Source organism: Caretta caretta, chromosome 14, assembly GCF_965140235.1.
Source record: "Caretta caretta isolate rCarCar2 chromosome 14, rCarCar1.hap1, whole genome shotgun sequence".
NCBI classification, from domain to species: domain Eukaryota; kingdom Metazoa; phylum Chordata; order Testudines; family Cheloniidae; genus Caretta; species Caretta caretta.
The window spans coordinates 45,659,081-45,679,392 of NC_134219.1; the positions used below are offsets into that span (position 1 = coordinate 45,659,081).

At 56.4% G+C, this 20,312-nt stretch overlaps 2 protein-coding genes and 1 long non-coding RNA gene across 3 annotated transcripts; 2 read left to right on the plus strand and 1 right to left on the minus strand.

Annotated features, from left to right (window-relative positions):
* Positions 1–1,914: 1,914 nt before the first annotated feature.
* NRM (nurim) lies at positions 1,915–5,673 on the minus strand. Its single transcript, XM_048818713.2, has 4 exons — positions 5,388–5,673; positions 4,203–4,405; positions 3,851–4,027; positions 1,915–3,603 (listed from the first exon to the last, which is right to left on the minus strand). Exons 1-4 carry the CDS (start codon positions 5,509–5,511, stop codon positions 3,283–3,285), a joined length of 825 nt encoding a protein of 274 aa, XP_048674670.1. The 5' UTR covers positions 5,512–5,673; the 3' UTR covers positions 1,915–3,282.
* A 1,621-nt stretch (positions 5,674–7,294) lies between these two features.
* LOC142069136 (uncharacterized) lies at positions 7,295–11,760 on the plus strand. The gene is made up of 2 exons (XR_012664976.1): positions 7,295–7,849; positions 10,609–11,760. It is a non-coding gene; the product is annotated as an uncharacterized LOC142069136 (long non-coding RNA).
* Positions 11,761–13,622: 1,862 nt separating this feature from the next.
* LOC142069134 (uncharacterized) lies at positions 13,623–17,884 on the plus strand. The gene is made up of 2 exons (XM_075119536.1): positions 13,623–13,738; positions 16,487–17,884. Exons 1-2 carry the CDS (start codon positions 13,660–13,662, stop codon positions 17,497–17,499), a joined length of 1,092 nt encoding a protein of 363 aa, XP_074975637.1. The 5' UTR covers positions 13,623–13,659; the 3' UTR covers positions 17,500–17,884.
* The last annotated feature ends 2,428 nt before the right edge of the window (positions 17,885–20,312 follow it).

Consider the following 20,312-nt stretch of genomic DNA (forward strand, 5'->3'; position numbering starts at 1 on the left):
GCAGCCGTGTTAGTCTGTATCCCCAAAAAGGAGGACTTGTGGCACCTTAGAGACTAACAAATTTATTTGAGCATGCTTCCGATGGAGTGAGCTGTAGCTCACGAAAGCTTATGCTCAAATAAATTTGTTAGTCTTTAAGGTGCCACAAGTCCTCCTGTTCTTTCAACACCTGGAGTGATTTTTAATACACCACCACCCCCTGGTGGTCTGTTCGAGAGACTGCACCTTCTGGTTCCCTTCCCTGGGTTCCTAGAGAGACAGCCCCAAGGTCTCGTCGGCTTAACTGGGACAAGAGGCAGGAGCCAACCTCTCTAGGTGAGGCGAAGGGTGCCTCTTTCAAGAGAACCCACCAAAAGCAAGTCACTTCTGTAAACCTAGCTGCAGGGTAAAATAAATAACCCCAAGCCCTTCCGCTGGGATGCAGCCACCTCTGGGGAGGGGCAGCTGGGGAACAGCCTCGCAGCGACATTGCATGGGGCTCACTCCCCCAGCCCTGAGATGCAGCCACCTCTGGGGAGGGGCAGCTGGGGAACAGCACCCAGCAGAGCTGTACAACACTTTAGGAGGGGACTTCTGTGGCCAGTTAAAGTTGCAAAGCGCGGCGGGGTTTAGGCCTAGGGACTAGAATAAGATGCGCGGGAATTAGGCCAGGACAATGGGGTTACCACCCCACCTCTTGGGAAAAGGGATCAAGGGACGTTTACCAACTTCCTCCAGCACAGCGCCCCCTAGTGCTGCACTAGGGCATTGGTATCAGTGGTGAGTGCCAGGGGACAGTGCCCCTTTTCAAGATCCCCCCCGCCCCGGCTCCCTGCAGCACCTTATTCCAGTGCTAACCCCGCCTGACCCTTCAGATCAGACAAGAGCCTTAGCTCAGGCGCCCCCCCCCCCCCGCCCCCAGCTGTCTGCTCCGTCTAATCCAGCAGGAATGCATGACGCACACATGCCGGTAGATCTATGTCATAGCCACAGTCCCCTGCATCGGCCCTTGGAACAGGGCCTGGATTCTCCCCAGCCAGCCCAGCATTCAGCCCCCTGCCTGTCTCGCTAAGAGCAACCTTGGGGTGCAGATGTCAAACCCCACCTCGCTCCTGGGAGGGGGGGGAATGGAAGCATTGCCATAGAGCAGTGGATTTCAACTTTGTTTTTTCATTTGCGACCCCCCTAAAAAATTTCAAATGGCAGTGTGGACCCTCCCCGGAAATCTCTGAAACATAGTCTGCAGAACCCCAGGGGTCCGTTGAAAACCACTGTTATATAGCAACTCTGCGTCTCTAATGCAGAGATACAATACAATGGCCAGTGCTCCTGCACCAACACCACCCCCTGGTGGTGAGGCAGTGAAATGCTATGGCTCGTGTGCCTACACCAACGCTGCCCCCTAGTGGAGAGAGAATGAAATGCTATGGCCCGCGTGCTTGTACCAACACGGCTCCCTACTGGAGAGATGTGGTATAATGCAATGACGAGGGTGCACCCAGCACACTGCCCCCTGCTGGGGAAATGTAATGCAATGCCATGGCAAGGGCGCATGTACCAACATCACTCCCTAGCAGGGAGCATCATAACTGCTTGCTTGTCTGTCAGAGGCTCTTGTCCATCTGCAGAGCAGCGATTATTTTCCCTTAGCTGCAGGATGGTGTTTCTGGAGTGGGCGGAGCAGTTCTCTTCCCAGCACTGCCGAGCTCCCAACAGCCAAGACGAGAAGCATGCATAGGGCACCCCAGACTTGTTACAGCACCATCTGTTTCACAGCTAGGGACACAGCGGCGAAGACAAGTGACTCGCCGTGTCAAGTGGAGAGTGGCTGAACTGGGGATAGAACCCGGGAGCCCCGGCTCCCAGCCCGCCCCTTGCTCTAACCACTAGACCCCATTCCCCTCCCAGAGCTGAGGGGAGTGGCAGACAAGTGTGTAAAAGCAGCAACAACTTGTATTTAAAAAAAATTTGTTTTCTCAGATCGCACAAAAATCAAAGATACAAAAATACTTTATCAGCTTCGGGTTAAGACCAACACATTAAAAAAACCCAGCGCTTAAAAATAAAGGTTCCTGGTTAAGGCATTGGTGTAAGGCTGGGGTCCCCTCCCAGAGCCAGGAATAGAACCCAGGAGTCCTGACTCCCAGTTTCATGCCCAGCCCAGAGCGGTCGCAGCCTCCTGCATCAGAACAGAGAAACCATAAAACACGAGACTTGGAGACCAAGTGTCTCAGGTCTGATCCAAAGCCCAGCCAGATCTTCCCATTGACTCCCATGGGCTTTAGATCCAGCTCTAAGTCCAGTTAAAATCTCCCCCTGCTGAGACACAAAGACTGGGGTTCTGGGGACAGAAGAAGCCGCTCCCTCAGCCCCCATCCCTAATGTGCCTCAATTCAGACCTCTGATAATTACTGAGGCCGCCAGCAAGGGGGCACAGAGGTGCCTAAAGTGAATGGTTGGGGCCAGGATCCCCATCAGTTTGATTCATAGGGCGCAGGTAGATGGGAATGGCTTTTGGTTACTAGCGAATGGAACCGGCGTCCCAAGAGGAGAAAGGCCCGGTATCCCATGCCTCAATCCCCTGAGCCAGCCAGTTTCCCTGCCCTGGCTGGATTGGAGCTGGCGCCCCCTAGAGGGGAAAGGCCCCATGTCCCATTTACCGCACCCCTGAACTGGCCGCTCCCCGATAAAGCATCTGTCCCAGTGTGTTACTAAATTAAGCACAGATTTATCATCATTTTGTTTTAAAAAAAACCAAAACATTTTCAGAGAATCTTTTTGCAGCCACAACTGCGGATTGAAACAAAACACACTGGGTAAAGCAGCTGGGTAAAAGCCAGGGGTCCTGACTCCAAGCCCCAACCCAGCCCTCTGACCATGAGACTCCCCTTCCCTCTCAGAGCTAGGGACAGAACCTAGGAGTCCTGACTCCCAGCTTCCCCTGTTCTAACCCACTAGATCACATGCCCCTCCCAGAGCTGGGGCTCGAACCCAGGAGTCCTGACTCTCAGCTCCCACCCTGCTGTAACCACTAGACCCCACTCCCATCCCAGAACTGGGAATAGAACTTAAAACCCTAGGAGAGGAGACTGGGCTCTAATGGTTAGAGCAGGGAGCCAGGACTCCTGGGCTCTACCCCCTGTCTCTGGGAGGGAGTGGAGCCTCGTGGGTAGAGGAGGGACTGGGTTGCTTTGCAAGCGGCTGCGGATGTTAGGCACTCAGAAGTGATAATCCTACAGTAACTAATGCAGGGTTTTTGACCTAAGGGCATCAGTGCATGGCAGAGACCCAGGCCCTGGCCCCTCAGCTCTCCTTGCCAGCCGCAGGGCCATTGTGGGCCAGCAGGTCCCCATAGGCTGCCTCCTCGCGGGAGAAGACCAGGAATTTCTTGTCGAGCTGGGCACGCAGGTAGAGGTAGTCCTGCTGGTCCAGGCTGTGCCCGCAGCTCAGGTAGGTGGTGAAGAGGCCAGCCAGCAGGAGGCGATCCAGAGACAGGCAGGGCACGGCCCAAAGCACCAGCAAGAACTCCAGGTAGACAGGGTGGCGAAGGTGGGAATAGAGCCGCACGGCCCGCACGGACTTCAGCGCCAATGGGTCCCCCATGCCCAGGCAGTGGTAATAAACCTGGGGGGCAGGAGGAGAGGTTAAGGGCAGAGTTGAGACACCCCCCAGATCTGAGGCTGGATTGGAGCCGGCGCCCCCTAGAGGGAAAAGGTCCCGTGTCCCATTCCCCATCCCCCTGAGCCAGCCAGTCCCCCAGCCTGGGGCTGGATCAGAGCTGGCGCCCCCTAGAGGGGAAAGGCCCCTGTCCCATTCCTCATCCCCCGAGCCAGGCAATCCCCCTGCCCGGGTTGCAAGGAGACCGAGGTACCTGTTTGACTCCCATGAGCTCAGCATAGTCGAAGATGAGGGTGACGCTGAAGATAACCAACCAGGCGATGAAGTGCAGGATGAAGCAGATGAGCGGGACCCAGGTGTCCCAGGGCTCCGTGCAGGCGTTCCAGAGCAGGGGGCCATGCCGGACGGGTTGCCAGTACCGCATCAGCAGCTGTGGGGGTGTCCCATTAGAAATACTTCTGAAAAAGCCCCCCCCCCCAGCCCCGACCTGCAGCCCCCTGCTATCCCAGCCCTGGGCTACCCCCAGCCCCCTGCTATCTCAGCCGTGGGCTCCCCCACAGCTGTGCCGGTGCCCCTCACTCCCGACCCGCAGCCCCCGGTGGTACCTGGAGGGCCAGGGCGGTGCAGAAGACGTAAAAGGATCTCTGCAGCACCCCGAAGCAGCTGGTGGTCCAGCGCTTGACCAGCGCGGTGGCCATGAGGCTATGCTGCAGCACGAAGAGTGCCACCAGGCCCAGGTCCATGGCTAGGGGCCACAGCACCCCGGGGTCCTGCAGGGCAGCCCCCCACTCCACGCTGGGGGTGGCCTCTGCAAAGGGGAAGATGGGGATTAATGGGGGCCAGAACGTACCGAGCGAGGAGTCACCCATTTGGCTCCCGCATAGGGCACTGCTCCCTCTCCCACACCCAGTTCCCTCTTTGCTCCCCAGCTCCCAACCTTGGCCTGATCCCCAGCAGGGCCCATGTCCCACCCTGACCGCCCTCCCCTCATAGCTCCCCCCAATCCCGTCTTGTCACCATTCTCCACTTACCCACCCCAAACTCACTCCCCCTCCCACTGGGCCCCTCCCAACCCCCTGATTGGGATGGATTTCCCCCAGGATCCACCCCACCTTGAGGGGCTTCCCTCTGGGTGTCCTCTGTTTATCCACTCCCACCCCGGGTCTCCCCTCCTAACCCTCTCCCGCCCTGGGTCGTCTCTAGGGATCCGCCTCCCCCCAGTCTCTCCTACCGACCCCCCAGTCTCCCTCTAGGCCTCTCCTACCAACCCCTTCTGCCCCAAGGCCTCCTCTAGGGCTCCCCCTCCCTTCTGAACTCCCTCCCGCCCTGGGTCTTCTCTAGGGCTCCCCCTCCCTTTCCAACCCCCTCCCGCCCTGGGTCTTCTCTAGGGATCCGCCTCCCCCCAGTCTCTCCTACCAACCCCCTCTGCCCCAGGGCCTCCTCTAGGGCTCCCGCTCCCTTCCCAACCCCCTCCGGTCTCCCCCTAGGTTTCTCTTACCAACCCCCTCCACCCCAAGGCCTCCCTCTCCTTCCCAACCTCCTCCCGCCCTGGGTCTCCTCTGGATTCCCCCTCCCCTGCCAACCTCCGGGGTCCCCGCTAGGTCTGGTCTCCCCCCACCCAACCCCCTACCCCCAAGTTTCTCCCTAGGTCTCTCCTCTCAACCCCCCCCCCCCCCGCCATCTCTCCCCCCAGCTCCATCCCCCGGCACCTCCCTCCTCCTCCTCTCCCCTTCCCTTCTGCCCCGGGTCCCCCCCCGGCCCCAGCCCCGGCCGGCCCCGGCCCCACGCACCCGGCCGCCGCCCGCCGGGCAGCACGGCGCGCAGCGAGGCGAAGCGGATCAGCTCCACGCCGGTGCCGAAGGTGAAGAGGAAGCTGCCCAGGGCCGGGACCAGCAGCAGCAGCGAGGCCGCCATGGCAAGCAGGGAGCCGGGGCGGGGCCTCCGCTTCTCCCGCCGCCCGGAGAGTCCCGCCCCGGCCCGGGGAGGGGCTTCCCCCGGGAACCTCCCCAGTGACCCGCCAGGCAGCGGAGGGGCTTCCCCGGGATTCCCCTCCCCAATGACCCGCCCCGGCCGGGGGAGGGGTTTCCCCTGGGATCCCCGCCTCAGTGACCCGCCCCGGCCGGGGGAGGGGTTTCCCCTGGGATCCCCGCCTCAGTGACCCGCCCCGGCCGGGGGAGGGGTTTCCCCTGGGATCCCCGCCTCAGTGACCCGCCCCGGCCGGGGGAGGGGTTTCCCCAGGGATCCCCGCCCCAGTGACCCGCCCCGGCTCGGGGTGGGGGGTTTCCCCAGGGATCCCCGCCCCAGTGACCCGCCCCGGCTCGGGGTGGGGGGTTTCCCCAGGGATCCGCCTCCCCAGTGACCCGCCCCGGGCGAAGGAGGAGTTTCCCCAGGGATCCCCGCCCCAGTGACCCGCCCCGGCTCGGGGTGGGGGGTTTCCCCAGGGATCCGCCTCCCCAGTGACCCGCCCCGGGCGAGGGAGGAGTTTCCCCAGGGATCCCCTCCCCAGTGACCCTCCTGTAGGGGGAAGGGGCTTCCTGGGATTTCCCCCATCCCACCTCCAGTGAGTCAGTGACCTGCCCTCAGGGAAGGGCTTCCCCCGGGAATCCCTGTTCCCTAGGCTTCCCAAGGCTCAAAGGGAATCTCCCTCCTCTTGGGAATTTGCCTCTTTCTGAGCTCCCCCACCCCGAGTAGGCAGGTTTCCCTTTTGATCCCTCCAAAAAAGCCCCTCCCCCATGACATTCTCCATCCTTCCCTCTCCTTTAGGGGGAGCCAGGCGTCTCTCCCCAGGCCCCACCCTCTGCCCCTCTCTGGGATTCTTATGGGGCCCCCTCTTCCCAGAGATCTCCTTGCACTGGGGTCCCCCTCCAGAGATTCCCCATCAAGCCCACCCGCCTGCTCATCCCTCCAGAGCATTACCCCCAAGTCCCCCACTACTTGGGACTCCCTTAAAGATTCCCCACCCTCTCCTGACCCATGGGGATATATCAGGGATACCCCAGATCAATGCACCCCCAGATCAACCCACACAGCCCTGTCCAAGGAAGGGCTGCCTTCCCATCCATCCCCATATCGTCCCAGCCCCGCTGCATCCCTGGGCTCCCCCTCATCACCCCCAGACCCTGCTGCATCCCCTCCCCATGGCCCCAAGCTCCCTTCCACCCCTCGCATGCCAGGCCAAGTCTCAAGAATCCCCACTTTGAAGCTATTTAAACCTTCCCATTGCAGTTTGATTTGGGCTAATGGCACCGTGATTTTAACCAGGTCTTAAGCTAACAGGCTCACCTCTTCTCCAGGGAGGCACTGCTCTCCTGAATCACAGCTCTTCTGCCTAGGGAGATCCAAGAGCACAGATGTCTAGCCCATTTTTATTAAACTCTCTGTCTCCCTCCCGGAGGTCAGAGCTGGCAAAATTAGCCACAGCTCCCTCTGCTGCCCCTAAAGTCTTTGAATCCAGGGTAGTTACATTAACCTAGGCGGGCTGAGGATTGAACGTGGGAGCCTCATACTCTGCCTTTTTCATGTGATCAAGGGGACCACATGAGTAATGCTTTCCGGGGCCCACTCTTGGGCTGGGGTCCTGGGATGAGGTGTTCACCCCACATTAGCCCTGAAGGGGTTAAGGTGTCTCAGACAGGGCCTATTAACTATATAGGCCACATTCGGGGGGGGGGGGGGGAGAGGAGGGGGAAGAGCCAGGGCCTGATACAAGCTTATGGATGGTGAAGCAGACTGAGCTTGTATAAAGCCAGGAAGTTTGCAACAGAAGGGGGCAGCAGGGACAGTCTACAATCACTCTCCAGGTACGGAGAGGTAGGTCGGAGGAAAAGTCCTTGGCTCCCAGCCTGTGGGAAGGGTTCACCCAGAGGCATTGCCAGCAAGAAAGTCTGTGGAAGAAAGGCAGAGTAGAATGAAGCCCAGGGAAAGAGCAGTATGGGGATGCTAGACTAGGCAAAAGCTACTCCCCAGATCTAGCTGCAGGGAGGTCCCCCAGTGGCGAGGGTACCCCATTACAGGCCTGATAATTAGGGTTTACTGGGGAGATGTGGACTGTTCTCCCCCACTCTGTTCCTTTTTTCCAGGCACAAACCGGGGACCCGGTCCTACTCCAGATTTTTGCCCTTCTCTTTCTGGCTTGCACTCCCTGCATAGCGTGGCTTGCACGTACAAGTCAGCAGTCTGCAGCTGTTTCAGGAGCCTTCTCCCACGCAGCGGCTCACACTTCTTCGATGCAGACATCAAAGGATTCGAGGAGGTATAGTCCCCAGTGTAATGTGAAACCTCTTTAACAGGGAATTTAAAAACATCCTATCACAGTTTCACTTACAGCCATGTCATTACACCCCTGTAACGCTTTAGTCACCAGCTGGGAGAGCAAAACAGCCAGGCTCCATCCCTCAGGGATGTTCTGGACGCTGCAGATCCTTTCAAAGGTGGTCAAATTGTTGTCAGTGCCATCACTTGCTCTGTAACTAGGTCACGGTTTGTCCCCTCCATGTGGTCCTAACCATGAGAGGAGTGAAGTTCTGGAACAGCCTTCCAAGGGCAGCAGTGGAGGCAAAAGACCTATCTGGCTTCAAGACTAAGCTTGATTCGTTTATGGAGGGGATGGTATGATGGGATAGCCTAATTTTGGCAATGAATTGATCTTTGACTATTAGCGGTAAATAGGCCCAATGGCCTGTGATGGGATGTTAGATGGGGTGGGATCTGAGTTTCTACAGAGAATTCTTTCCTGGGTGTCTGGCTGGTGAGTCTTGCCCATGTGCTCAGGGTTCAGCTGATCGCCATATTTGGGGTCGGGAAGGAAATTTCCTCCAGGGCAGATTGGCAGAGGGCCTGGGGGTTTTTTGCCTTCCTCTGCAGCGTGAGACATGGGTCACTTGCTGGAGGATTCTCTGCACTTTGAAGTCTTTAAACCACGAGTTGAGGACTTCAATAGCTCAGACATAGGTTAGGGGTTTGTCACAGGAGTGGGTGGGTGAGATTCCCTGGCCTGCGTTGTGCAGGACGTCAGACTAGACGATCATAATGGTCCCTTCTGACCTTAAAGTCTATGAGTCCTGGCATAGGCGGAGTACTCGGCTCTCCGACGCGTTGCGTTTACTGCCACCTGTTTCTGCTTCTCAGCTTCCAACTTTTGCGTCCCAGCCTCCAGGGCTCTCTGGTGTGTGGCTTCTAGGGCTGCCCACTTCCCACCCTCTGGCTCGATTTCCTTTTCCTTCTCTGCTATCTCCAGCCTTTTGGACCAGCCCGCCTGTACCTTATCGTGCTTCACGACCAAAAAGTCTCATTTCCTCAGTCATGGGTGGTGGGTACAATAGGCCAGGGGAGGCTAAGCCTCCCCTGGTGCAGCGACCACCTCCCACTGCTGGACGCCTGGTGGCCCTGCTCATAGGTGCTGACCCTGGGGGTGTTCCGGGGCTGGAGCACCCACGGAAAAAAAATAGTTATCTCCTCCCCCCTCCCTCCAGTGCCTCCCGCCCGCTGGCGGCCCTGCCAATCAGCTCCTCCCCCTCCCCCCCCACCGCCTCCCGCCTGCCACTGATCAGCTGAAGAGGCGGAGTGAAGGTGGGGTGCGCTCGGGGGAGGGGCAGAGCAGGGGTGGAGTGAGGGTGGGCCCTTGGAGGAAGGGCTGGAGGGGGGGTGAGGCCTGGGGCAGAGCGGGGGTGGAGCACCCCTGGGGAAATCAGAAAGTCGGTGCCAGTGGCCCCACCTGTGTTCTGCCTCTTCCCCTCCCTGCTGTGCCCCTTCCCCGAGGTCCCCTCGCCCGCCGCTGCCTGGTGAGTCCCTCCCTCCTCTCCTCTCCTCCACTCCACCCCCCCCCTCGCTGGAGGTCCCCATCATGGACCGCGTCCCTCCACCCCTCTCCCCCATGAGACTCCCCTGCTGGGCCTGGGAGCAGGGCCACAGTTCGGGGGGGGGGGCACGGACAGGGGTAAGGGGGCAGAGGCTGGGGCTGGGAACGAAGCTGCAATCAGAGGCCAAGGCTGGGGGCAAGGCCGGGGGTGGTGTTGGGAGTGGAACTGAGCTAGAGCAGAGCTGGGGATGGAGTGGGGCTGGGTGGTGCTCCCATCTCGCCCTTCATGGGGACTGGCCCGGGCCCCGCTGCGCCCTCCCCCACCCCGAATGTTCCTCCATGCGCCCTTAAGGGGGCATGCCCCACCGTTTGGGGACCTGGTCTAGAGATACTGGAGAGGATGCGTGGGCCCATTGGAAACAAATGGTTGCCTCTCAAACAATATCATACCATGCTTTCTAGAGACAAAACCCTGCCAGGTTGCTTTGTTGATGCAGAGTTTAAAAACGTATGTTCAGTGTATTCATACCTAACTCCTTTCATGGTTCCTGTATGTGCATTTCCCACTGATAACCATGACAAGGGTGACCCCAGCTTTCACTGAAGACCTCACATGATACTCTTTGATGATCCAGAATGGACATATCAGAATTGGGTTATTCCTGTAACCCCCTGGCCAGCTGGCCTGAATGGGTTCTGGGGGTCACACCTCTGTGATGCTAAGAATTTCCCAAGGCCGGAGGGCAAGGAGCTTTCTGGTATCTAGCAGTGGATTTCAGCTGGCTTGGTCAGTGTACCCCAACTCATTGGCATCACCCACTTGCCTCCTCCACCCATTGCTCCTGGCTTCTGCTGCCTCCCTGGACTCCCCACCCCATCCCCAGCACCCCGGGGCCCTGCTGCCACCCCCACATTGTCCCGACTGACTCCCTGAGTGCCCTTCTGCGCACCCCAGGCAGGCTAGTTCAGACTCGTACCTGAGCTGGTAACGGGGAGGAAGGGACGGATTCAGCCAGCTTCCCAGTGCTGCCAGCCTGGTCTCGCTTCCCTGCTCTAGGTGTCTCCTAGTGGGGCTCAGGGGGAGTGTTTCCCAGGTGCGTTCCCCTCACCTCACTCCCACCCTAGTAGAAATATGGGGGTGGGTGGGCATGTGATCCCTGCGTCCCCTATGTGAAGAGTGACAAATGTTTTAAAGTCTGCATTTGAACCAACAGGTCTGTCCAGGTCTTGAATACAAATGAAGCCGTGACAATGGAATTGCAACGTATATACGTGGCAAACAAGCATCAAAGCTCACAAGCGATAGCTGGGGACTCACCTTGTCCAGATCACCAGGAATGGTGTATTTGCTTGTCTGACCAGCCTGGTCACCAGGCAGAGACAACAGATCAGCGAAACCATCAGGAGAGCGCGTGGGGAAAGGTGACCACTTAACGATCTTGACTGGGGATGGAGTCTGGCACCCGCCTCTTGAAACAGGAGCAATAAACTTTGAGAGAGATGCTTTATAGAGGAGTACAATGGGAGAGGCAGAGAACCCCAAAGTTATCCATCCCTAGACGGAGGTCAGAGCTCTTGCAAACTGTTGGGTCCTTCAGCCAAGGGGTGTGTGTGTGAAGTTTCTGGGAACAAAAGAGTCGTAAGAAATCTACCTTGAACCAAGCCTGTAGCTTGTTAAGTTACGCCTTAGCCATTAGAAAGTGTATTTTATTTTTGTTTGTTTGTGACTGTGACACAGGGCCAGAAAGGGTTACACAACTAGAAAGCTTATGCTCAAATAAATTGGTTAGTCTCTAAGGTGCCACAAGTCCTCCTTTTCTTTTTGCGAATACAGACTAACACGGCTGTTACTCTGAAACAACTAGCAGGCTAATTGACACAGATTCAACCTCATTAGAGACCGTTAACAGATAATGTTCGTGTTTTTGTGTGGTTTCATATATATTGTTAGGGATTAACAGTGTAACCAGATGGTTCCTGTCTATCACTGTATTCTGTTCATTCAGAGATCAAAAGGGGATGTTAACATTTAGAACTGTGAACGTAGTTGTATTCGCAAAAAGAAAAGGAGGACTTGTGGCACCTTAGAGACTAACCAATTTATTTGAGCATGAGCTTTCGTGAGCTACAGCTCACTTCATCGGATGCATAAAGTGGAAAATGAAGTGATAGCATTGTCTTGATTTCTCTTTGAAGTATATAGCAAATCGCCTGCAAATGATGGGAGACAGGCGATTGCCTTATGTTAATCCATGGAGCTAAATACCGATGATGTTTAGGAAATAGGACGGTACTTCAGAGACACTGTTGTTCACCCAAGGACTGCATGTGGTCAAGAAAATGTATAAAGGGCTTTTGGGACCTGATCCTGTATGTTCTGGGGTTGTGCCCTTCCACTATCAACAGACACAGGTCGTCTCTGGAGTGGTTCTCAATCAGGGGTACGTGTCCCCTGGGGGTACGCAGCGGTCTTCCATTGGGTACATCAACTCATCTAGATATTTGCCTAATTTTACAACAGGCTACATAAAAAGCATTAGTACGGTCAGTACAAACTAAAATTTCATCCAGACACTGGCTTGTTTATACCGCTCTATACGCTATACGCGGAAATGGAAGTACAAGCTTTATATTCCCAACGATTTCTTTTATAATCCTATGGTAAAAATGAGAAAGTCACCAATTTTCAGTAATAGTGGCTGTGACACTTTTGTTGAGAGCCGCTGGCCTGGAGAGCGTCATTTCCGGCGTGTACACACAAGTCCTCACCTGTTCTCCATACGTACGTCTCCACGGTGGTTCGGATGGCCAGTGTGACACAGGCTTTCGTTAGAGAATTACGTGATATTCTCAAGTGGAACGGATGGGTCACTCCTATGCACCTCTATGCCTGCTGCCAGTTGGCATCTGGAAGTCCTTGGGTCACACCTCCCACCACCCCTCCCCACAGCATGAGGGGCACCCCTGACGTTCCCTCCCCTGCCCCCAGGAGGGCTGGTTTGTCCCCTCTCCATGCTAATCTACTACACTGTGAATTCCCCCTCCTGGAGATGGGGCCCTGTCATTGCCCAGCATTAGGTGTTCAGTGCCTAGGACAGTGGGGTCCTCATTCCTGACTGGGTGTCCTTAAGCTTAAACCAATGGGCTAGGACTCAGGAGATCTGGGTTCAATTCCCAGCTGTGCTACTGACTCCCGGGTCTGACCTAGAGCAAGTCACTGCATCTTTCTGAGCCTCAGTTTTCTACCTGTAATAATGATCCTTCTCTTGAATACGTAGACTGAAGGGTCTTTGTGACAGGGACTGTGTGTCTGCCACAATGGGGCTCTGATCTCAGCTGGGACAGGGACTGTCTCTCACTGTGTGTCTGTGAAGTGCCCGGCACCGTGGGGCCCTGATATAACAGGACTGATATTATTTTGCCGTTGCTACTTATTAAGGAGCAACACCACTATTAAACAATGATGCTGAAGGGACTTTGCGGTATAAAGGGCAGCCAGGGGATCTGGTACGTTTCACCCTGCCTCAGCCCCATCTCCCCTGGAGTTTCTATCCCATCCTCCACTCAGAATGTGGCTCCACGGGCTTTAAGCGGTTAACTCCACAGTGCTCCCCCCTCCAAGCTCCCCCGTCCCCTCATGTAAGCCCCAGATGGCTCCCAGCTCCTGATCTCAGTTCCGCCTCCATGCTCCCCATGTCACCCCCACTACCAAAATCCTCTGATCCCCCCATTCCACGGCACCCACCCGTTTCCACTCCTCGTTCCCCAAACAGCCCCTGCCACCCATCTGCCCCCCTACCAGAATCCCTCCGTGATCCCTTCCTTCCCAGCCTGTGTTCCCCACCCTGCCTGTCCTTCCACTGCAGGGACCCCTGCCCTGACCCCCTCCCAGCCTGTAACCCCCTCCATGTCACCCGCCTCCCCTACTGCTGAGACCCCTCCCAGCTTCCCCTTCCCCATGCCACCCTCCTCCACAGTGGCCCGGATCCCTTCCTGACCCCTGCCACACAACACCTGGTTCCCAACTCCGGGCACCCCGTAGCTGGCTGGTTTCCCAAGGGTTAACAAAATTGCAGTGACAACACTGGGCGAGCATCCTGTCTGGGAGCTCTGGGATGACCCTGCCCAGCCCCAGTCCCAGGTGAGAGGCGGGGTTTGGGAGCAGGCGGTATAAATCCCAGAGCTTGGAGCCGGGACGGTGCAGCTCGCTTTACCCCAGCCAGCAGAGACGAGGTCAGCCACTGCTGCCCCCAAAGGCCTCCAGGATGGTTTCCGGCGGCGGTGGACAGTCGCCCCTTGGCGTGACTCCCATGATTCTCCTGGTTCTGTGTCTCCATCTCCCAGGTAGGTCCTGGGCCTCCCTGGGGGTTAAAGGTCATCCGCTGCGCCTTTGGCTTTCGTGGCTCGGAGGGGCTGCCACTGGTTGTGATGTCAGTGACGGCTGCGATGGGGTGGTGGGGTGGTGTCGGCTGGGGAGAACAAGCCGGGTGGGAGGTTGCAATGGGGGTGGTGCAGAGAATGCAGAGGGAGAGGCGGGCAGTGTGGGGGGTGCAGGCTGGGGGCGAATTGGGTAGGGAACCCAGAAAGAGCAGAGGTGGGTGGTATCGGGAACGCGGGCTGGAGAGGGGTTTTTTTTGAAGAGGTATCCCAGTAGAGGGGGAGATGGATGGGGTGGGGAGAGTAGGCCGGGATGGCAGATGCAGGAGGCATCCCAGCAGAGGGGGAGGTGCGTGGGGTGGGGAGCTCTTATGGGACTCAGGGAAGGATCCTGGAAGCAGAGGGGATAGATCAGCCCTGGACCTGAGCAGAAATTCCTGGTGGAGTCAGCCTGTCCTCATTAGCTTGTTTATAAAGTGCGGGAGTGAGTCAGAAAGAAGCAGGTGGGGCGGCTGGGGGTTATTAATTCCAGGTTGACTAGTTTTTATGACTGTTTTGATCTTCAGCCTAATAATCATGAAACTCCTCAACACCCAGTGACTTCAAAAGCTCTCTCTCACACACACACCCAGTACGTGCCTGGTAATTTCGCTTGCTGCCAGGCTCTCCTAATGAGCAAGGATACAGAAACTAGGAATAGAGCCCAGGAATCCTGACTCCCAGCTCCCCCCCCCCCCCCCCCGCTGTAACCACTAGACTTTACTTCCCTCCCAGAGCTGGGACTAGAACCCAGGAGTTCTCACTCCCAGCCCTCCTGCTCTAAGTGCTAGACCCTACTCCTCTTCCATGAAAGGTGCAGTGCTGTCACAGGGTGCCCAGGTGGGGACACACAATAGGGATTATCTTTGCACTAAGGGCATGGGGTCTGTTGAAGTCAATGGAAAGACATCCTCTTCCTCATTGACTTCAGTGGACTGGGAAGTCACCTATTACATTGCCCCTAGTGGTAGCCCCCTATCCCCTGCACCAATTAATAGGAGATGGACAATATTATAGCAGAGCACCAACCCTGCTCTAATTAAGGTTGAGATCAACTTTCCCTTTAAAGGCAGACTCTTCTAAAACCTGCAGGGTTATGTGGATTGCCTTGCAATTCGGTGGGTCTTCTCTGGTGAACACTCACTGTCATACCAGGTCCTCTGCCCTCAAGGGAAGCTGATGTGATTCAACTCCTGGCATAATACCACGGCACTGAAATACATTTATAGTGATGACAGCAATAATTTCATTATCGAAGGTACAAGTGATAGTGGGGAAAGACAATGGAAACAAAACAGGGTGCATATAAAACATAACCCGCTTTCTAGAGACTAGCCTTCACTTAGCCGGCTAACTTTGAAAGTGATCTCACCCCAGACAACGCAGCCTGTCACCCAAAGTTGGCTGCGATCCCGTTTTCATGAATGTAACCGCACTGCCTGCTGATTTCTTAGGTGCCAGATAAAGGGGGGTCTTCCTTGCCTTCTGTCAAAGTCAGATTCAGGACTCACATAATTTGTCAGACCACTCTGTTTATTAGCAAAGCGCTTCGCTAATGCACCCAGATGTGAGCCCCTCTCTGAGGCTCAAGATAACTTATTTGTACAGCTAAGCCAAAGCCAATTTAACATAAGAGACAAAAGAAAGCAGAAACTGACAAATATACATACATATCTCATTTGCATACTAACGTTTACCAATCTCCTAGCTCAGTAGGAGCTCTAAGTTAATCAGTTTGAGGACCCATTGTCTCACACTCCTTAATGTTTCTCTTCCTGACAACTATATTTCAACAAACCCTTCAAGTAGCATTTCTTTAATGAATTATAATTTCAATATAATTCATTCTACTTTCACACTTCCCTTTATAGCCCCTAAAGTTTGTCATCTGTCCCTAGAGTCAGGAACACCCTCCCTGTAGCTTATTCTAAGCTTATTCTTATTCTGTGCCTGCCTGTTGATTTCACATCCCCTCAGCTGAGTTGATATGTAAATAAGGCTTCTACTGGGTTGGCTTACAATGCTTCGTTTACATGCCGACCCAGAGAAATTTGTCCGGCAGAAAACCTCTTTGTCATCCCTGCCTCGATACAGATGGTTGGAACAGATTTTCAGTACACAGATGTAATTCCTCGCATAGGAGCTGTACAGACATTTCACAACGATATTAATCACCAGCATGATCCCAGCTGTCACTTACGATCTCACGTGGTGTTCTTTGGTGGACCAGAATGTATGTGTCGAGATCTGGCTATTTGTGTAACCCAGTTGGCATTGGGGGTTTGTTAAGGCCACACCTGCTGCTGACACAATACTACCCAATGCCGTGCTGACTTGAAGAGGGCTGGTGCACCTCTTCCTTTGCTCACACACCAGAGTCAGGGAAAGGGGCTCACGGCAGCCCCCGCCACCGATCTCCTCGTTTCACAATCACAACTCTGCCGAGCTGCTCCATCAAATCCCTCCACCATTCAATAACCAGAATGCAGAGGCTCTTGCCACCTCCAGGGGGGCAGAGTTAAGGTTGTGGGGGGTATTTATCTTAACTCTGTATTTCCTGATTTTAAGAAACGTTAGTGTGGCTGAACTTGCTCTTGTGGAAGGGCACCCAGGCAGACTGAGTGCTGTGTTAATCAAGGGTTGTGCCAGTGAATAACCTCTCCGCCTCTCTCATAGGCTCGGCGTCCAAGTGCATCCCACGGCTGGAGGAGCCAGTGCTGGAACCGTTGCCAGCTGGCGTGGACCCCTACATGCAGCCAGCGGGGATCCTGCAGCCCCAGGTCCGCCCACAGGGGCAGGGGGTTGGTAACGAGCCTGGGGTATATGGAGGAACTGATTCTGGATCGTATGGAGGACCTGGGCCCGGATCGTATGGGATAGATGGGCCCGGGGCCTATGGAGGAGCCGGGACTGGATCCTACGGAGGAACCGGGACTGGATCACATGAAGGACCTGGGCCCGGATCGTATGGGATAGATGGGCCCGGGGCCTATGGAGGAGCCGGGACTGGATCCTACGGAGGAATCGGGACTGGATCACATGAAGGACCTGGGCCCGGATCGTATGGGATAGATGGGCCCGGGGCCTATGGAGGAGCCGGGACTGGATCCTACGGAGGAATCGGGACTGGATCACATGAAGGACCTGGGCCTGGATCGTATGGGATAGATGGGCCCGGGGCCTATGGAGGAGCCGGGACTGGATCCTACGGAGGAACCGGGACTGGATCACATGAAGGACCTGGGCCTGGATCGTATGGGATAGATGGGCCCGGGGCCTATGGAGGAACCGGGACTGGATCCTATGGAGGAACCGGATGTGCACCGTACGAAGCAGCCGGAACTGGGTCACAGGAACAACCTGGGCCCGGATCATATGGAATAAATGGCCCCGGAACCTATGAAGGAGCCAGGCCGGCTATATCAGTGGGGTGCTCCCCAACACAGTATGGGATGCCGGGTGCTGGCTATGCGGTTGGCTCAGGCAGGCCATCTGGGCACTTCCGGCCAGTCTATAAGGACCCCAGCATCCCCTATGTGCCGAGCCTCTCGGAGCTGCCCAACCATGCAGGACGCGTGATGTCGTCCATGCCCAGGGTCTCTGCTGACAATGGTGTTGGAGGGGGAGCAGGAACAGGAGATGTGTCAATGCCGGGCTCTTCCAATCCCATGCTGCCCAACGGCCCTTAATCCACAGGGCGTGAGGAGCGAGCTGGTGAGGTTTAGCAGCTAAGGCAGGAGGAGGGCAGGACGCCTGGGTTCTGTCCCCAGCTCTGGGGGGTATGGTTTAGGAGTGAGAGCAAGGGAATGGGACTCAGGACACCTGGGTTCTATCTCCAGCTGTAGGAGAAGAGTGGGGTGTAGGGGTTAGAGTTGGGGCGGGCCAGGACTCCTGGGTTCTATCCCCAGCTCTTGGTGGGGAGTGGGGTCTAGCCATTAGAGCAAGAGAATGGGGGCTTCTATCCCAGCTCTGGGGGGAATGGGGTCTAGTGGTTAGAGCAGGGTGGGAATGGGGATGATGACTCCTGGGTTCTGTCCCGGCTCTGTGAGTAGGGTCTAGTGGTTAGAGTGGGAGGGGGAATGCGGGCCAGGCCTCCTGGGTACTAGCCGAGCTCTGTGAAGGGAGTGGAGTCTAGTGGTTTGGGGTGGGGGGTGGCTGGGAGTCTGTACTCATGGGGTCTATCCCCCACTCTCCTGTCATGCCCCTGACTGGGCCACTCCATTGTTGTGTGCTTCAGTTTCTCCCATTGTGTTCCAAGACGTTTTGCTCAATGCTTAGTTGTGGACGGGAGTAAGCGCTTATTGCCCTCCCTGTGTAAATTCCCCACCCCCATCCCCTCATCCACCATTTCCCTGATCTCTCCCCACCCAACCTGGATCACTTCACCCCTCCACCCCCCAACCACGTCTCCTTCCCATATGGTCAGTGATCTCAAGGCCTTTGTATTGCTGGGATGCCTGGGTGGGGGTGAAGAGGATGGCTGCGTCTCTCTCTGCTCCTCGTTTCTGATGCTCTAAATGCTTCCAATAAAATCCTTGCTCTGCTAGGTCATTTGGCTTATTTCCTCCCTGCGGAGCGAGTTCGGGGCAGGAGCCAGGCAGCGCTGGGAGCTCAGAGCAGGGACGGGATGGCCAGCAGCGGCGCACACTCCCCCCGACCTCGCTTCCCGGCATTGCCTGCTGGGGACAGAGGGGAGCTCAGTCACTGGAGCCCATCCACGACGCTCGACGGACACTGCCAGCAGGTTCCTTCTGATGTGAGCGTCTGCAAAGAACAGTGCTGAGAACCCACCCACTTGTTTCACCCATGGGGGTGAAAACCAGATTGGAACTGGCGCCCCCTAGAGGGGAAAGGCTCCGTGTCCCATTCCCTGCCCCTTGAACCATCCAGTCCCCCACCCTGGGGCCCAGTTGGAGCTGGGACCCCCTAGGGGGAAAGGCTCCCTGTCCCATTCCTGGCCCCCCTGAGCCAGCCAGTCCCTCTGCCTTAGGGCTGGATCAGAGCTGGGACCCCCTAGGGAGAAAGGCTCCGTGTCCCATTCCCCGTCCCCCTGAACCATCCAGTCCCCCACCCGGGGGCCCAATTGGAGCTGGGACCCCCTAGGGAGAAAGGCTCTGTGTCCCATTACCCGCCCCCCTGAGCCAGACAGTCCTCCAGCTTTGGGGCTGGATCAGAGCTGGGACCCCCTAGGGGGAAAGGCCCCATGTCCCAGTCCCATGAGCCAGCTGCTCCCTCCACCCTGGGGATGGACTGGAGACTCTGCCCCCCCTCCTCTCCAGGCGAGACCATGGGCAGCGTTGGCATCAAGATGTAACACGGTTGCAAAAAAAGCGAACATCGCTCTGGGATGTATGAGCAGGCGTGCAGTAAGCAGGACACGAGATGTAATTCTTCCGCTCCACTCCGCGCTGATACGGCCTCAACCGGAGTGTTGTGTCCAGTTCTGGGCGCCACATTTCCGGAAAGATGTGGCCAAACTGGAGAAAATCCAGAGAAGGGCAACAAAAATGATGAAAGGTTTAGAAAACACGACCTATGAGGGAAGATTGAAAGCACTGGGTTTATTTAGTCTGGAGAAGAGCAGACTGAGAGGGGACATGATACCCGCTTTCAAGTACATAAAAGGTTGTTACAAGGAGGAGGGAGGTAAATCGTTCTCCTTAACCTCTGAGGACAGGACAAGACGCAATGGGCTTAATTTGCAGCAAGGGAGGTTTAGGTTGGACATTAGTGGGGAGGGATAGCTCAGTGGTTTGAGCATTGGCCTGCTAAACCCAACATTGTGAGTTCAATCCTTGAGGGGGCCATTTAGGGATCTGGGGCAAAAATTGGGGCTTGGTCCTGCTTTGAGCAGGGGGTTGGACTAGATGACCTCCTGAGGTCCCTTCCAACCCTGATATTCTATGATTAGGGGAAACTTCCTAACTGTCAGGGTGGTTAAGCACTGGAATAAATTGCCTAGGGAAGGGAATCTCCATCATTAGAGATTTTAAAGAGCAGGTTGGACAAATCTGCCAGGGGTGGTCTAGATAATACTTAGTCCTGCCATGAGTGCCAGGGACTGGACGAGATGACCTCTCGAGGTCCCTTCCAGTCCTATGATGCTATAATTCTAAGATGGGCTGGGCCGGCGGGCAGAACAATCACCTCATCTGACACTCCAGTGTCAGATAGACCAGGGCGTCCCCCCCGAGATTCCTCCTGGCTCACCTCCGCACCCACCCCAGGCCCCACGTCTCTTGTGGAAGACAGAAACGTCTGAGTCGCCAACGTCTAACCAGGGCTGAGCTCACCCCATGCGAAAGGGGACGCAAGCTGTCTGACGGCTGCCTATGTCGTGGGGGCTTGATTTGGAAGCGGGGTGGGGTGGGAGGAGGGAGGTGGGATGGCTGCAGTGGGGAATAGGCCATCAGGAGTTTGGGGACACTGGGCTGGGGTGGCAGGCGGGGGAGGGGGAAGGACGGCAGGGGACAGGGCTACCTAGACGAGCGACCCGATCCAC